Source organism: Convolutriloba macropyga, chromosome 3 (assembly GCF_964194025.1).
Source record: "Convolutriloba macropyga chromosome 3, txConMacr16.3, whole genome shotgun sequence".
NCBI lineage: Eukaryota > Metazoa > Xenacoelomorpha > Acoela > Convolutidae > Convolutriloba > Convolutriloba macropyga.
Genome location: NC_134470.1, coordinates 28,155,572 through 28,173,736, shown reverse-complemented (window position 1 = coordinate 28,173,736; position 18,165 = coordinate 28,155,572). Strand labels below are relative to the sequence as shown.

At 32.9% G+C, this 18,165-nt stretch overlaps 1 protein-coding gene across 1 annotated transcript in view; it reads left to right on the top strand.

Annotated features, from left to right (window-relative positions):
• The window catches only part of LOC142336592 (voltage-dependent T-type calcium channel subunit alpha-1I-like), a 28,128-nt gene extending 10,239 nt beyond the window's left edge, over positions 1 to 17,889 (top strand). Inside the window, exons 4-6 of the mRNA XM_075385502.1 lie at positions 9,695 to 9,792; positions 13,342 to 13,519; positions 17,619 to 17,889. Of these exons, the coding sequence (XP_075241617.1) occupies positions 9,695 to 9,792; positions 13,342 to 13,519; positions 17,619 to 17,889 (547 nt within the window). The remainder of the gene's footprint in view (positions 1 to 9,694; positions 9,793 to 13,341; positions 13,520 to 17,618) is intronic.
• Positions 17,890 to 18,165: the final 276 nt, after the last annotated feature.

Sequence of the window (18,165 nt, the reverse complement as noted above, 5' to 3'; positions counted from 1 at the left end):
CTACCCCTATTCCAAAGAATCTTGTTTTCTTAGGAACCGCACTTTTTACAAATCAGACTAACATCACGTTTCGCATAATATTGGCGTTTTTGTGCGTAGATCTTACATAATTTTGCATTGGATTTAGCGTTGACATTACATAATTTTGCGTTGAACTCAGCTTAGATATTATTCGACTTTTGTTCAGTTGTTACTTTACTTTTCTGCACTTTCAACTCTTTCCAATTTCTCTTGCACGCAACTGCTTCTGTTTTTTGAAAAACTGCAAAAAATTGTGCTTGCCTACCTCCTTTCATCATCCAACTGCCCCCTCCCACGTAGACCCTCCCCCCACTACATACCCCCCATGTACCCACACAATGTACCCCCATGTACTCTTCCCCACGTACCACCCCCACGTAACCCCCGCATATACCCCACGTGCCCCCCATGTATCCTATCGAACGCACACCCCTCCCCCACTTATTATGAAAAATCAAAAAGAATAAAAGAATGTAAGGTCAACGCTAAATTAAAGTAAAAATTATGTAAAGTAGCATGTAAGGTAAATATTATGTAAGGTCAACGCTAAACTCAACGCAAAATTTATAAGATCTACGCTAAATTCAACGAAAAATATGTACGATCTACGCTTAATTCAACGCAAAATATGTAAGATCTACCCTAAGTACAGCGCCAAGTATGCAAGATCTACGCTAAATTCAACGAAAAATATGTAAGATTTAAGCTTAATTCAACGGAAGGTATGTACGATCTACGCTAAGTTCAGCGCCAAATTTGTAAGACCTACGCTTAATTCAACGCAAATTTATAAAAGATCTACGCTGAATTCAACGCAAAAAATATAAGGTTGGCGTTGAATGCGTTGAAATTATGTAAGATCTACGCTAAATTGCACGCAAAATATGTAGGATCTACGCTAAAATCAACGCAAAATATGTAAGATCTACACTTATTTCAACGCAAATTTATGTAGGATCTACGCTAAATTCAACGCCAAATATGTGAGATTGGCGTTGAATTCGTTGAAACTATGTAAGATCTACACTAAATTCAACGCAAAAAATGTAAGACTTACGCTAAATTCAATGCAAAATATGTAAGAGCTACGCTAAATTCAACGCAAAATATGTACGTTTGGCGTTGAATGCGTTGAAATTATGTAAGGTCTACACTCAATTGTTGATCTTACATAAATTCAACGCCTTCAACGTCAATCTTACATAATTTTGCGTTTTTTTAGCGTTGACACCTCGGCCCAGGTACCAGTGTTCTATGAGGATTGTATGATGGTCATGACGGTTTTGTATTGATTGTTTAAACAACAACGAAGAAGCCTTTTTGAAGCTTTGATTGCATCAAAACTTTCGTCAGCATGAAATTCACTAAGTTAAGTCAAGAATATCAATATCGCGCATATTTTTTCACAGTATTACTTCACTGGGCAATACCACCTCCTTTTTTCATTTTTCCTTGTTCCCATGCGAGAGATCCGCAGTGAGTTTTTTAATTTTTATAGCGTAAGTTTTTATTTTAAAAAAGCGTATCAAAAATATTCTTCGAGCAAGATCCGATTGCACGTTTGAACGTTTATCGTGTGACTTGACTCCAAATTTGCGGCGTCTAAGAATTAAAAAGTGTTTCTTTTAGGTGTTCTGCCTGGTTTTAATAGTAGACAGAAATTATCATCTACGTCATCAATTTAACTTCCTAATTTTTGAGAGGTAGAGGAAGCCGCGCAATAATGAACGCTCGAGATATCAAACTTAATACAGGAGAACACTGTCAGAGAAGCTCTAACAACTTGAGAATAAGCTCTATCTCTTTGACTTGATCACTGACATTTCAATTTCATTCATTTGAAGTCACTCCAACTTGTACTAATTTTGTTGGAACCGATTGGATGCAATTAGAAAATGAATTAAATTTTTGAAATAAAATGCTCACAGATCACGCGTCCTTAACTTTTAGAGCAGACAATTCCGAATCTTGTACTAAGGTCCTAGAGAATCTTATCAGAAGATGTATTATTGGTCTCACACGATTGCTTTTCTAACAGAAGCAGCTCGAGATAAACATTCAGGTGTTACAAGATTGCTACAATATAGTCATTCGTCTTAAAAGATCTTACAAAATAACTATTTGACCTGAAAGATAATCGTGCATATAAAAGATCTTACGAGAACCATTTGTCTGCTAGCATGTTGTAGGAACTTACAAGATAATCATCCGTCGTGGCACTAATCAAACTTGGAGTGATTTCAAGTCTAAGTATTATTTGAAATGATTGCAAGTATTTTTGTCAACTGGGTATCTGTCGGTTGTAAATTTTCCCATTAGTGCGTTTAATCCATAACTAATTTAACACTTTCACACTCAAATATTCCTAATTAAAAGCACAATTTCCAATTAGGTTTCAATTGCCATCATCTTATTTGTTTGTTGTCTTTCAGCATCGTTTTTGAGTAAGTGTTGCCTATAATGACTATTCTCAGACAGAAAGAGACTAAATCTCAGACAATAGTTTGTTTAATCATGTAGAATTATCTTACTTTCTCCGTTATTCATCAACAAGTTAGTCATCACCCCTCCCCATTAATCAAAACTGCAATAGTCTAGAGGTCGACAACAGGTAATGCTATGTGAAACAAAACTTGATACATCTGGTCAAGACCAGGAAGATCTTTGCCTTTCTTAACAAATCTTGAGATGCCACAACAATGATCAATGGAGTTGAATTTTCGTTTCAAATTTCATCAATGAAATCTATTCCCCCACTATAATAACACACATTCAAACCCGGTTGCAGCCAAAGAAATAGCAATAAAAGAAACTTCAATCGCTATCAAGTCCCCAACAAGCTACATTGTGATTTAGATTAGATTTAATTCATTGTGATTTAGCGTAATATGCACATTGCATTATGAAGAGCTTCCTCAACCCGTCGAGTGATGTCTCTTGTCAAAACATTGAAAAAAATTACATAAATGATCTTCGGTTTTTCAGTCCTTCCAATTGTGGTTCTACCAATATTGAAGTTCCTGTAGTTCGTTGTGTGTAACTATACGAAACAATACCGCTATTTTCTTCAGTCCATGTGATAACACTGTTTTTATGCAGTTGTCCATATTAATTTCTAAGAAGTCAAATAGTTTACGCCATTGTGATACAAGGAATTTTTCTTTTTTGTGCGTTGTTTTATGTTACAGTGTTTTTACAGTATTTTTAACGTTGTTCTCTTTTGCACACTCTCGATTATATTATTTCCTGTTGTTTCTCATGCGAACCTCTGGAAGATGGAAATGTATCCGTCAACTTCTGCCTGAAAAATTTTGCCTGAATTTCAACGACTTCATGAAAAAGTATTGCTCCTCAATCCTTCAGATTTTGCTATTACTTTAGAGATCTGCACTATTTTGAAACTTTTTTAGTCTTCATTAATTCAATTTTTGAGATTTTATATTCTTTGCTGTGCCAAGTACGGCCACTGCATACTTTTGAAAATTCAACTATTTGAGTTTTTTTCGCAAATTTATTCCACTAAAATTGCCGATTGAAATGGCCGCTTTATTTCACTTAATTTTTTATGCTAAAAGTATTTTTAATATATCCGTTGACAAACCTCATCATGATTCCACTCAATTGGTTTGTCAGCTTCTTCCAGGATGGCGCTATATTCCAAAAATGTCATTTTTGTTTAGGTCAGCTTAGCTAGTATAATTTTCTTGAAAATTAAAAACAAACTGAACAAGGTGCCGTAGAAAATTTTATTGGCACATTTGCAATCATTTGATTGCAAAAAACTGCTTCCTGGTCATTAGAAATGATTTTTACAGAATTACCGCTGTTCCTTGAACTATTGGTCTGTTTAAAAATGGTAGCAAGTGTCCAGAAAATTTTTGAAAACAATTTGAGTTCAAACATTTGTTTTTTCAGTAGGAAATAATTCAACACATCGATTTTTAGGCTCTTCTTTTTGAAGATGAAATCCTTTTCTTAAAAGTTTGATAGAAGAAATTTGCAGAGAAAGAAAAACAATGCCGTATATGATGGTTAAGTGTTTTAAAACTTTGTAAACAGTTTTCGTTGTGTTCAACTTTTCAAGTTACTGTTTTTTGAGAGTTGTTTACGGATGACAGTTTTTGTTTGCGGCCAGTTACTTGCAAAGCTGCTAATGAAGTAGTGAGATCCTGCGCATTAAACAGAAATACTAACTCAAAACGTTGAAAAAAGAAAGAGCATAAAACAACGATCTCTTTCTTGGTACGATTGCAAAGATTGTCGCAAAACAGGTTTCAAAATTAGTTTGAAAATATTGTTTTGTGAAAAACGATACAGATTATAAATAATGAAAACGCCTTTTTATCGATAAGGTCTTGTCGTTTGTTTCTAAGACTCTTTTTATATCTCTAATAATCTGAAATCTTTTTACATTGGGCACTATTATTAGAACAGTGTTTATTTTTTTAGAACAGCTATTGAACGTCTATGTAAAATTCCAGGAAAACAAGAAGGAGGTAATGAATAAAGAATGAATGAAGGATGAGCAATGAATGACCGATGTAATGCAGGAGTAAAAATGAACTTACAAACATCTTGATCCGTTCTTTCATTTCAAGAACATAGTCCTTAGAAAATAATTAAAATTCCCCGAAAATGGTTTTCTGTCATGGAGATATGATCAAATGCTGAAAAACTGATCAAAAAAGGGAATGGATAACAAACGTGTTCAATCAATCTAACTCATGATCGTTTTCTAGTCACTAAATATTTGCATAATTTATCTGCTCGAAAAATTGCATGGCAAGAGTGAGATTATGACGATTTTTCATAACTATGTTGCTGGCAAGAGGGTAGCAACAGAAATTTTCTAAACTATTTTAATGTACTTTTAATAGCTCCAAGGAAAACATTGCAAGTGCTGTTGTAATCGTACCTCACAGTCCGCATAATCTTCAAATCTGAAAAACTGCGAGTCTGGTTTTTTTGCAAAATAGTGAGAGTTCTATATAATCCTTGCTCTAGCTCAACTGAGATTGTGTCATCCGTTATAGGTATTATGGTGGCAGAAATGTAGATTTTCGCTTCCAAAGTTGGTGGATTAGGCACATGTTATATTTTATTTAAAAGAAAACAACTGACTGTTAAATCCTCTAGTTGAAATCTCCATGAAATGGTAACAAACAACTCTGCAATCAAGTTTTTTTTATAAAAGTTAAAGAAGATCAGTCTATAAAAAATATTTTCAGATCATTTACAAACTTTTGTAAATTTCATCAACAAATCCTGTAAAAACCACGATAGCTCTTTAAACAGAAATTTCCTGTCGACCCCAAAAATTAAATATCATCTGCTGAATTGGCTTTCTAACGATTCCACTCTTTCTACATCAAATATATCACCTTAACAAAATTGACTGAACAGAAAAAAACTTATTTGTTCATATAGTTCCAACCCTGTTTTGTGCATATAGTTTATCGAACAATGAAGTGTTATTTTTTGGTAGAGCTAAAGGAGGTTTCATCTTAATAGTAAGTATAATATTTGAACAAGAAATTTGACCAGTTTGCGAAGACTCAAATTGAGGAATCTAGTAGGAGCTAATCAACATTCAGTTAATCAACAACATTGAATTTCTAAGGCTTCAAGAATTACTAACATAGACTTATGCCTTCTTAGCTGCTGAAATGTTTTCTTTGATTAGAGATGAAAATTTGTAATCACTGGATGATTTTTATCTAGCAAATTTGTAACCCAAATTTTAAAATCCTTAATAGCAAGCTTCAAAAATTCGGGATTCATTTTTGTTACATCAAATCTGCCCGGAAACCACTCGCTTGGACTCTTCTTAAAATGTCTGAGGAACCTTTCGAAAAAATAAATTTTATTATAACTGATTAAAAGAACTGTTTAGAATATATTTTAATATTACACATAAAGCAAGAGGAGTCTCCTCAATTTAAATTTTATATAAAAGATATAAAAGATATGGAACAAAACATTGTTGAGCATGGCGAATACTTACTTACCTTTTATTCTTCGGTCTCACTCATAGGAATTTTTTCTGAATAAGGCTGATTGATCAGCAATATCCTGAGATAATTGAAGCATTTTTGAAAAACTTTTCGCCTTAATTAATAATACATCAAACCTTCTCATTTTCAATTCTGTAAATCATCTAGCGACATCTTCAGAATTAGATATTTTGGAAATTGTCGCAAGCATTATCGTCTAATAATGTTCGTCCAGACATTGAGGTGATATTTCGTATAATTGTCGTTTGACGATATGGTAAGCGTAGAGAAAAAGAAAATTGTTAATATTAAAAACTGAAGAAATTCCTCCAACAAAAATAATTAAGTAAATACGCTGACCTTTTCAACCGATTTCTCTGGGGGTAAATTGCAAAAAATAAGAGCACTTCTGAGAAAAATTGCAAATAATGTTTGGTAGTAAAAATGAAGCATAGTTCGATATCAAAGAGACATCTACAATGTTCTCGAATGATTTATGGGGCACATAGCGTATACCTTTCTTTTCGGAATTACCGCAAGCATACAAATTTGAAGGGAATATAATTGCATGGCGGTTCTGTAAAGTTTAATTTTAAGTTCTTTGGAACCGGATGAAGTTGATAGTCGATTCTTTTACCCAACAAAAAGTTGTTTGATATGAATGTTTTTTGATGGCTATAATAAATGGTTGTTTTTTTTAAATTTATATGCGTGATCGAATTTTGGATAAATAAAAGAACATTTTTATAAAAATTGTTGTTTCACTTGAAGTACTCTTGAGACAAAACAACAAAAAACAGAAGAAACTGAGAAACAATTTTAAATTTTATTACCCCTTAGAAAGTATCCAAAAATGGTTTCTGGACAAAACCACAAAAAACACGTTAATTACGGAAGCTTATTTCATATTTTTTGTAATTGGGCACATCAAGTCATTTTGTTATATGGCCCAAATTAAAACCTGTTTATTGAAATTCTGTTCCTGTAGATGGCAAATTGTTCACCAATTGTTGCTATCGATTTTCATTGCCACTAACTATGTTCGCAACTGTTGTAATCTGATTATCTGGGAACTAGCTAGCGCCCGGTAAAATAACCTCAGCTCTAGATCTTTATTGTCATTAAAAGAAGTTTCTCAAACAGAGACAAAATGACCTGATTACTTAGACAGATAATTGTTTCCTGAGACTGGCAAAGGATGCTTTTTTTGGTAGTCAACGGAAAATTTAAATCGGAGTAGAAGAAAGCTCTACTTAAGAGAAAGTTGGACATTTTCACTCCTCGAGTACATCTTGTTAATGTAACACAAATTCGTACGATAAATTCATTTAATTCTCGTCTATTCAATTATTTTGCTCAAAGATCTTATTTAAAAACATTTAAAGTGCATAGGTTCCGTTGAACACTCATCCAACTTTTTTATCGTTAAATTTAGGGCACGATCAGTAGATTTGAATGCAATGACCCTTGGCTGATTTTCAATTTTTGTGATGTTGTGGAACAAAAACGTTTTTTTTTCAGAATGATTTTCCCAATGCACCGCCTCTAGTTATATGTGAAATTGGAATAAAACTTTTGATGTTAACTATTTTGAGAAACCAAAGAAACCGCAACGTTCTTGAACTGAAACGGATGGCATGTTTGAACAATTTTCGTTTAGGACAAATCAAGATTAATATTTTTTTCTAAATAATTTTTGTGGCACTTTAAATTTGCAACTGAAACTCAAAAAAGAATTCAAAACCTTACCCGGGCCTACCATATATTATTTTTCACCAATGAAGCAGGTAAATTTCATTCTGTTTTTGGCGCTGGCCATTGTTCTGTACATGTTTCATTTTACAATGTTAAGTCTGTGCTTTAAAATTTTTTGATTATTTAAACTGCGTTGGCTCTGAGCATGAAAATTTACACGCTCTGTTACTCATAAGGGATGAATAATTGCCGCCTGGGTTTTCTCTTACAAGAACTAATATATAACCTAACAACCAGGCTGCAATGGAACAACGTGGCAATGAAAAAAAACCGCCTGACTTTTATCGGAGTATTATTACCCACGCCATTGTTTGCTCAAGAAGAAATTAACTCTCCGCTCGCCAAATTGCTCCGCTCCTAATTTACTCAAAATGACAAAGTATTGAGGGTTGACATTAAACTTATACACAAAATGAAGTCAAATGACTTTTATAATCTTAGACAGAAAGTTTTATTTCGTGTGTCCCTATCCTTTTTTAATTTTACCCCATTTTTTTCGAGGCAGGACATTAATAAGTTTGTGATCAACAGTTGCAGATGATAGACCTTATAGGCAACATGTACAATGACAAAATGCTATAAGTAGGAGCACGAAAATTTTTCTTCAAATTTATGGAGGTAAAATGCAGAAAATTAAAGAAATTGCGGACACCTTTTTGATTTACAGTAAAAATGTCCAATTGTTGACTTCAAGTTCATGTATTCCACCTTTCGCTAATTTTCATTATTTAGTCAGCGCAAAATACATGGAAAAAATTTACTTTTTGTTTCAATGAAAACTCATTGAAACTTTTAAAGCATTACTTTTAAAAAAAATTTTTTGAGTCCTTTTTTCTTTAGGCCGGTGTAAATTGTCACATTTTAACTTCTACATACTAGTTGAAAACAGTACATTTTTGAATAACTCGAGGAAAGCGTTATTGATAAGGAGAAGCGGTTGTAGACATCGCATAAAATCAACAGCTTCATAAAGGTACTGTGACAATATGCAGATCCTGAGCGGACCGATTCGCAAAAAATAACTGTTAAGCATTTTGTCCAGTCACCCTTTTATTTGCTAAGTTGATTTTATCAAAATTGAAAATATATCTTATCAATGATAAGAGTGAATGTCAGAGGAAATTAAAATTAATGCTACCGCAGTTTGCTTTTTTCATAAAATTGCTCTGTTTTGTGACTGTAGCTCTCTATTGTGATTTAAATGGATAATTTTAACAGAAAGGAATAATTAACGAAATCACAATATTAGAAAACGTTCAAGAGTTGTCGATGTTCTGAGTTTGATTTGGGTTCTAAAACGCATGTTTTTTCAGTTTTCGTAAATCATTCTGAAGTTTGTTCAGTTTATAACCGAGTCATAATCTGTTTCAATAACCGAATGATTACAAAATTTTGCATTTAGCAGGACTTTTTTTAAATTTTTGATATTATAAATTGTGTCTTGAAATTATTGTTTGTGTTTTTAAGAAGCAAGTAAAATATCCAAAATATTTTTATCCAGAAGACAAAATTGTAATGACAAAATTGTATTCATAAGCGATCTTGTGACATGCAAGTGGAAAATTTTTAAGCCTGCTTTTCTACACGAAAAGGGAAAAGTTTGAAAACATCTCTTCAACGATCAATTCAGTTTTTGAAAAGTTTTCCAATAGTAAGCTTCTGGCATTGCTCCATAAAAGATATTGTTCGGCCAAAATTGACCGGACAAAAAACCAGGGTAGCATAAAGTTCCTGACCCCCAAATAAATTTTTGAGTTCGAACGAAAATTTGTGGTTTGGTACAAAAATAATGTGATTAAGTGCTCGTGGTAATTTCGAAAAAGAGTAGCTCGTTCTTCAGTAGATTTAATAGAACAACAAATAACGATAACAAGCGCAGCACCTGACTTTTTAAAAATATCCTTGACGATGTTTGTGTGTTTCAGCATTCTGGAGTACACGGTGAACCTGGAGAATGTGAGCATCTCTGCAGTGAGGACTGTGAGGGTGTTGAGACCATTGAGAGCTATCAATCGAGTACCTAGTAAGCTTAGCTTTTATCATAACTTATTTCGTGTCAACTCCAACAAATCGTGGGAAATTCCACATTAAATTTGTACGGAAGTATTTTAAAAAATTAAGTAAATTAAATTTTGTCCGTTTTTATAAGACTTAAGGTATTAGTACACTATTTTTTGAGTGATTCTTACGAGAAATTTTAAAAATATTGAGCTGTATTAGGCAATGACCAAAACTATCAAAGCTGTAATGCACTCGAGTAAAGGTTTTTAACCGTCGCCGTGGCCATTACTAGGCCTACCATACTATATATCGGGGGATTATCATCAAATAACGTTAATTGAAAAAAAAACTCTCCAATGATGGTAAAATAAAAGTTAAGTACCTGAACATTAACTGATATTTCATGAGTGGATGAATATCGAGTAAGGTTATTTAATAATAAACCATATAACAAGGCGGCTCGGTAATGTCACATTAAGTTTCGACCCCGCTCATCTACATTTTTTACTTAATTGTCTACCAAATGAGAAAGAGATAAAAAAATTAACATATCAACAAATCGTTCAACAAATGTCTAAAAGAAAAAAACAATCTACTCTAGAGGGCCTATGAGACCTGTGGCTACCATAATATGACTACCAGAAAAGTCAGCAATAAAAATCAAATAGTTACAAATATTAATTAGGACCAAAACTCCTTGTCCATCTTTTGAAAACAACTAATAAGCAAATCAAAATGGCATCAGAGAAAATTCATACTAAGAGGATTAACCGGCACTTTTTTGGAACAAAATATGGGACTTTTCCTCAATGCGACTTGGCAACAATTCGACTAGAAATGATCAAAAGAGGCAAAGATTATTGAATTATTGCTTTCTTATAAAAAAATTAAATTCGAACTGATTAGAAACATTACGCATCAAATGAAATCATTGAGAGAGTCTTTTATACCTCAATAGAGAGCGGCTGAAGCCTTTCATTATCCAGGATATGTCAAAAGACTACAAAAAGAAGTACAAACACAGGCAAAAACGAAACATTTCCACGAAAATTATGCACGAAAACGATGTCCCCCCAATCAATTAAATAACAAGCTGATCACTAAAAAACAATAAATATCTTCGTTTGCATTTTCTGCAGGTGACAATATCTGTAAATCAAATGACGCCCATTATTGTGATACTGTGAAAAAAAAACAAAAACCTACAAAAGGCGCAAATATACTAAATTCACGAAAATTGGTTTTATGAAAACTTGTTGTTCCAAGAAGAAAGACCATTTGAGGAAAATAAAACCTTTGGCAAATTTTATTAGCAAATTAGCAAACCATTTAAGAGCAAATTGTATTTTAATAGAGAAATGATGTGAATTGTATATAGAGATGCTTAGCTACTAATTAACAGGTAAATAAAAATGGCAGACCTCAAAAATCTATCTCTATTTTATTAAAAACAATTATTTTCAGACTTCATAGCCAACTAAAGCTTTCGACTAAAAGAGTAGACAGTTTGTCTGGCAAGTACTCGGAAAACTATATGCGACTGATATTAATGAGAGTAAATCATAAGACTATAAAATAACCTTAAATACAATCTGAACTAATAAATTTCACAAACAACTTTACGAAACCACAGTTTTGAAGCCATTAATTTATAAATTAAAAACCGCGAGAACATAATATCTTCATTTGCGTCTCCTTTGATAATAGTAACGTCTTTTTGTAAAGCGACTATCTCAAAATGACTACAAAAAGAACCACAAAATCTGAAAAGCATCTAAACTTCACACAATTCTTCTGATACAAATTGTCTAAGCCCTGAAGACAACATTTAAAACGTTTAAACAACAGAAAAATTATTGTTTGATTCAACAAAACTTTAAAAATAGCTCTATATAATGAGGCTAAATTACTAAATGATACAACAAAATAAAATACGAAAAAAACGCAAACCAGAACAAAGTGATAATTTGAAGAATACTATTACTCTTTTTTTTCAGAAATTTAATTCGAATGTCAAAACAACCTTTAGCTATTTACCGATATCAGTTATTAAGTGTCGCAGCCCTTCAAACCATCTGTTATGAAAACAAAAAAATGTCCAATTTTAAAATTTTGTAAAGCTTTTTTTAGTTAGATTGTTAAAAAATATGACAATTTACAAAAGAAACAAAAGCAACAGCAAAAATGGGCGATTATGCAAAAAAGTCAGAAATTTTTGTATGAAAACTCGTAGTACCAAAAGCAAGAAAACCTTCTTTTAAAACGACCGGCCACAAAATTAGTTTGTATTCTATACGGAGGGGAGGTTGACTTGTACTTCCTGAGAATAAGCAAAATGTTGACTAAAACAACATAAAAAAATGACAAAATCAAAAAATCACAGAATTTTCCTTAAAACAAATATATTCAATAACATAAGAGACATTAGGTAACAGCGGAAAGAATAGAAAAGGTTCACTTGCACCTCTCGAAGAAATTTAGATCTTTGAGTTGTTAAATTTAATAATCAGACTGCCGAAGAAATATAATTGAAGGCAAAAGACAAGAATTCAATCAATTTTTAATTAAAACTCTTCCTCAAAGCCATAAAAACCCTTTTGTTCCCTTAAAACAAACAAACTGTATCTACATTTGACCTCAAAATTACGTAAAATTGAGCGGTCATTAATGGAGCCGTGAATATAAAATGTTGTCAGTAATTAACATTAAAAAAAAACAAAAGCAAAATATTTTGAAAAAAGGCAGCATCAAAATAAAAACCAAAAAATGTCTGATTCTAAGAATCCATGATATTATCGAACCTCTCTCTGATTTTGTCGCCCACCCAGCAAATCGACTAAGCGTTCCAAGTGTTTGCGAATTAGATCAATTGTTGAGTGGAAATTTTCAAATATTAAAAAAAAACAACGATGCATTTTGTATAATTATCGAGTTAAATCTGCAAAAAAAGGCAAAGTTTTAATTCCAGAAGACTTTCATACGGCGCCTAATTGCAACTAGATTTTTGAGATTATGGAATTTGTGATAGGATTTCCAGGTCACTTAGTCTGGCAAACTTTAACAAAGTGGACCAAAAAAGCATATTTTGTGCCATTTTTGATGAAAAAAGTTTGAATTTTGAAAATTTTATCAAATATTTTAGCCAAAAAAAAAACTTCAATCAAACAATTCAGCAACGCTCTTCTATCTCTAACGGTAACAACAACACTCTTCAGTTAAAAATTTTAACTTATTTTGATTTATATTAGCGAAATTGTGCCAAACTTTAGCAAAAATTACTGAAAATGTGAACAAAAACAGTCGAATGTTCGCAAAATTTTAATCCTCGATAACTCCCTGTAAAAAATGAAAATTGATAAAAAATCTTTTTAATTCCGTATTCTACTCTGGACGGGCTTTTTAATGATACCACTCAAAATTCTCTACGATGAATATATCGATCGGCCAAAATTGACTGAACAAAAAAAACCCAGTTGAGTATATAGTTCCTCCCTCCCCACTAAAGTGGGAGTCGGAACAACAAGGTCCTGGCAACCGATATATAGATGTATATGAAGGTGTGTGGTTATAGGTCTACGTATTCTGGTGATGTTGCTGTTGGACACTCTCCCTATGCTGGGCAATGTTCTCATGTTGTGCTTCTTCGTATTCTTCATATTTGGCATCATAGCAGTCCAATTGTGGTCTGGCAGACTCCGCAGTCGGTGCTTCCTCAACGAAACCATGCTAGAGGGCATCAACATACTCCCGTGAGCACATAAATATAGTAGACTACTCCAAAGCAGACTACGACAACTGCTCTTTTCAATTATATATGTTGCCGGCATAAAATTTAAATTTCACCTTAAATATCGAAGAGGCAATGACAGAGATCTGGCAAACCCATATAGGCCGGAACGTTTGCGCTGACATTAAATTTGGCCAAAGTCTGACAGTTGTCAACAAAGCACTTAATCGAAAACCAAACAGAATCGAAAAACAAAATCGAAAATGTAACGGAGTTGTTTGTCACAAAGTGGCTAAACAACAAATGGAACGGAATAAACGAATATTCTTTGAACGACTTTGAATGAAATTTTTTCACAGAATGGACGCTTTCTATTTTTGTTGATCAATTTTCTATCTCAAATAAAACATTTTAATTCAATTATATGTCTCAAGTGGAGGAGATAGAGCAGCAAGGTGAATATAGAACAGAGAACAGAAGAAAAGAGAAGAGAAGAGAACAGAATAAGAGAAAGAAAGAAAGAAAGACAGAGAAAAAAAATAGAAGGAAAGAATGAGGCAGAGTGAGAAAGAAAATCCAAAAAAAGGATGAACAAAAAAGGAGAGCGAATAATCTTCAAAATGTAAAGAAAAAAATGAAATCAGAAAAAAATCATACCCACACTTGACTTTGAATTTTGTTCTACCAGAAGTATAAGGCCAAAAATTAATAGAACCGAATTTAGAGTTGAAAAGGTACCCGAGTTGTTTGTCAACCAATGAGCACAAAGTAACCTACAATGGGGGAACGAGTCAACCTTTGAACGACTTTCAATTTTTTTACAAAACGGGAAACGGGCATTTTCTCTGTTGAAGCCAGAAACTAAACACAGATTAAACAAACGTCTCAGGATTGTTTTTCGTTGGAATTTTCAATCAAATACTAGATGAGAACAAATATAAGAACTGAGGCACTTACAAATCCAGCACTGATGAGATTCCACCACAGACATACATACATACATACATACATAGAAACACACACATATATAAATATAATTTGTTTCAACCCACTTTACTGAGGGAGGAACAATATACTCAACGAGGTTTTTTTCGTTCGCTCAATTTTGGCCGATCGCTATATTCACCGTAGAGAATTGTGAGTGGTATCATTGGAAAGCTTGTCAAGAGTAGAATTTCAAATTGCAAGATTTTTAATTGAATTTTGGTTTTCCAGAGGAGTTACGGAGTTTTAAAGATTTTTGAAAGTTAACCTAACTTCCGTCGTTCTGTTTGCATTTCTAGTAGTTTTTGCTTAAATTTTGATCAGTTTTTGAAAAAAATGATAAAAGAGTTAAAAAGTCACATTGGTTTTAGGTTTAATAATCGAGGAGAATTGAGATGAGAAATAAACAGTTTGAGCTCAATTTTTTGACAAAACCTTTTGCTAATTTTTTGCAAAATCCGATACTTTTCCGTTTTTTTTCTTGAAAAAAGAATCAAATTTGAATATTTGGCCCGCTTTGTCGAGTTTGACTAGCGATTCAGACATAAAGACTGCTGACATAATCTTCCTTAGCCCAGATATGGGATTATTGTGCATCCGGTTCCTGAGAAAATTTTCTGAAAAACATTCATGCGGTTTTTCGATATATTAAACCGATATTTATAAATAGTTCGTAAATTATTTTTGTTATTTTCAGATTTTCGTTTGCCAAAAACTATTTCAAATTATTTTAGAACAGTTTAGTTTTTTAACAGGTGAGTAGCACTACCAAGGCAGGTTTTAGTCTCATCTTTGAGTTTCGCGATAAAGAAAAGATTCCGATAGTATTTTTGATCTGCCTTTTTTGAAATTTTTATTTTCCAAATTTTTAATCCCAAATAATAGAAGGTGTTTTCTCAATAAAAGCTGCAATTAATAAGCAGTCCAGTTATAATCTAATAGGGTATCCAATCTATAATTGGGTATCTAAGGAGCTATTAAAGAAAATATCTAATGCTTTTATTTGATACACAATGCTTTTTTGGTCACATAACTCCAATAGTATCTAAATTTCATCATTTTTTTAGTGTAACGACTTTTTTGTCAAATTAACGATTTGGTAAAATTTGATACATGTGTTATTTTTATGGAGATGCAGTAGGAGCAAGATTGGTTTCGATCTAATTGTGTAACTTTTAGTTTAAAAAGTATTCGGATTTTAAAAGGGCACTGCGTACGTTTTTTTGAAAAAGATTTGCTGTTTTTTTGTCACAGACAGACCAGCATGATTTGAAATCAAACCCCAGTTATTAACCAGTCTAATTTACATGCAAAACGAAGGCCAATGAACGTGCAGAATAATTAAATCGAAAATCATATATTTTTGGCTCAACATCGTTTGCATAAAAATGTTCGCGAAGTATTGAGTTCTGCCTGTAGTAAGTGTTAATGTGCAGTCTTTTGACTTAGTATCCTCAATTACTTGTATAATAGGCATCCTAAACAGCGACAAATTAAATTTACTTTAAAGTTTCCAGTTGAAAAGTTACAGTTGTTATGTCTTACGTTTTAAACACTAAATTAAAAAAATGTTTTTTGAGATTTAATAATTTCAATCTGATTTTTTCAATCGTTAAGCGTAGTCTCATAAAAGATAATGGCTGAATTCTTTTTCAAGTGAATTAAAAGGTAGTCTTGATTAATGTTTTATTAGGTAAATAAATGTTTTTTGCCATTGACACTACGAGAATTTTCTTTTGCTTTTTTCGCTATTTTCCAATTTTTTGGCCTCTCTTTTAATGTCTTGTGCCATCAACATATAAATGGAATTTTCATGAGAATTCGCATTTTCCAATAATGGCGTTGATTTAGAAAAAAAGTCGCAATGGATTATGCTCATTGTTTCTAGTGGAAAGATTTTGATCTTATAGGCTTCGACACCGTCTCCTCGCAAATTTGAAATGACTTCATGATTTTTGACAGTATTAGTACTTTTCAGGCGTTTGAAATTCTGGATAGGGATAGGTCTCAATGAGTTTGCATGAAGGTAAAACGAAGTCATTGAATGTTTTCAGGTGATTGCTAATTGCTTTCATGACTTTGAGTTTAATTGTCTTGAAAAAGTATAAACGTATTTTCTGGCTTTGCCCACGGTTTTTGTTTTCTGCCTACTTGATAATTTTTCTCAGTAAAGACAGTTCCCAAATCTTTTGTGGTAAAATGCAATTCATTTGGTTTCGTTTACTTTTAATCTGATGCTATTTTGTCTTTTTCTTTAATTTTTTCAAAAGCATGGATAGACATTGAGTTTTGCTCATAAGTAATGCTTGTTGTCCTTAATTGAGTTTGTTGTATGTCTTGTCTCCTACGCTCGTTAATTGCAGTTTTCATCGGCCCTCTAATAAGTTATGGTCTCATTTGTATAGTGGTTACAGCTAAATCGGTGTTTGAAATGGATAAACCATTTATTTTTCAACAATACGTGATTTTTGAGAGTTTTCTATCTCTTCATCATTTGTTGGACAAATAAGTCACTTGGGTGAGCGGGGTCAGAACATGATGTGCGAGCGCACATTACCGAGCCTCCTTTTTACATATATATTACTTATGAAACCAGGAATATATCTAGAACTGTGACACAAAAGGGCTTAAAAGAGTAATTGGAGTTATGAGAGGAATCGGGAAAGCAATCATCGAAATTATGGGAAAAAACGTCACATTTGGTATTGAACGAATATGCACTTTCTCAGCCCGAATCACGAACTATTATTTAGTTCGTGATTCGTTAACGCGAGAATTAACTTCAAACAGAGGGCATTGGATAAACGTGAAATGAACTAAATTATGCATTTTGAGTACATTTGTACATTTTTTTGTGCAACAGAAGCCCAAAATAGCATTTAGAGTCCTTGGAAAAGACTTCTTCAGCCTAATACTGGTTGTTACTTGGTCATTGTGACACGAAAGTGAGATTTGATTTTGCATTAGAAATTTCTATTCTATTCTGTTCCACTCCCCAGGGTTTTTAATGCCCCCAATTACACTTTATACGTTGTTATATAACACGTTACTGTGTAACAAATAGCACGTGCGCCGGAAGGGGGCAGAATAGATCCAAATGTTTTTGCGTTTTTGTTATGTTGTGATGTATTGTACAGGGACTACACTCTCCCCAAGTACTATGAGACAGGGAAGTACCCTGGGTACGGTCTCTTCATCTGCAGCACAAGCGTGGGTGGCAGCTTCCACTGTGAGGACCTACCCCTATGGCAACACGAACAGAAGTTCTGCGAAGCCACTTTCGGTAACTTAGACACACTTAAACTTCAAAATGTTACAATACATCGACCGATTTTTACCGATTTCAAAGTGAGATATTTCACGTCCTATTTTGTACATATAATGAGAACAACCAAAATGACGAATTAAAATTTCCTCGAATGTATTACTACATTTGCAGGTTTATTTAAGTATAATCAAATTAGTGGAACACTTGAAAATAGTTGGAATGGACAACTTCACAATGCCGGAATCCAAAATAATGGCGTTTCTTAGTTTAGTCTGTGACCACAGTCTACAACTCAACTTTCATCCAATCACGAACGGCATTGTTTATGGTTTCTTTGTTTTAATACAACGATGATTAATGATTTCTTAGAAATCATAGAAAGTCATATATGAAAAAAAAAAACGGAAATTTTATTA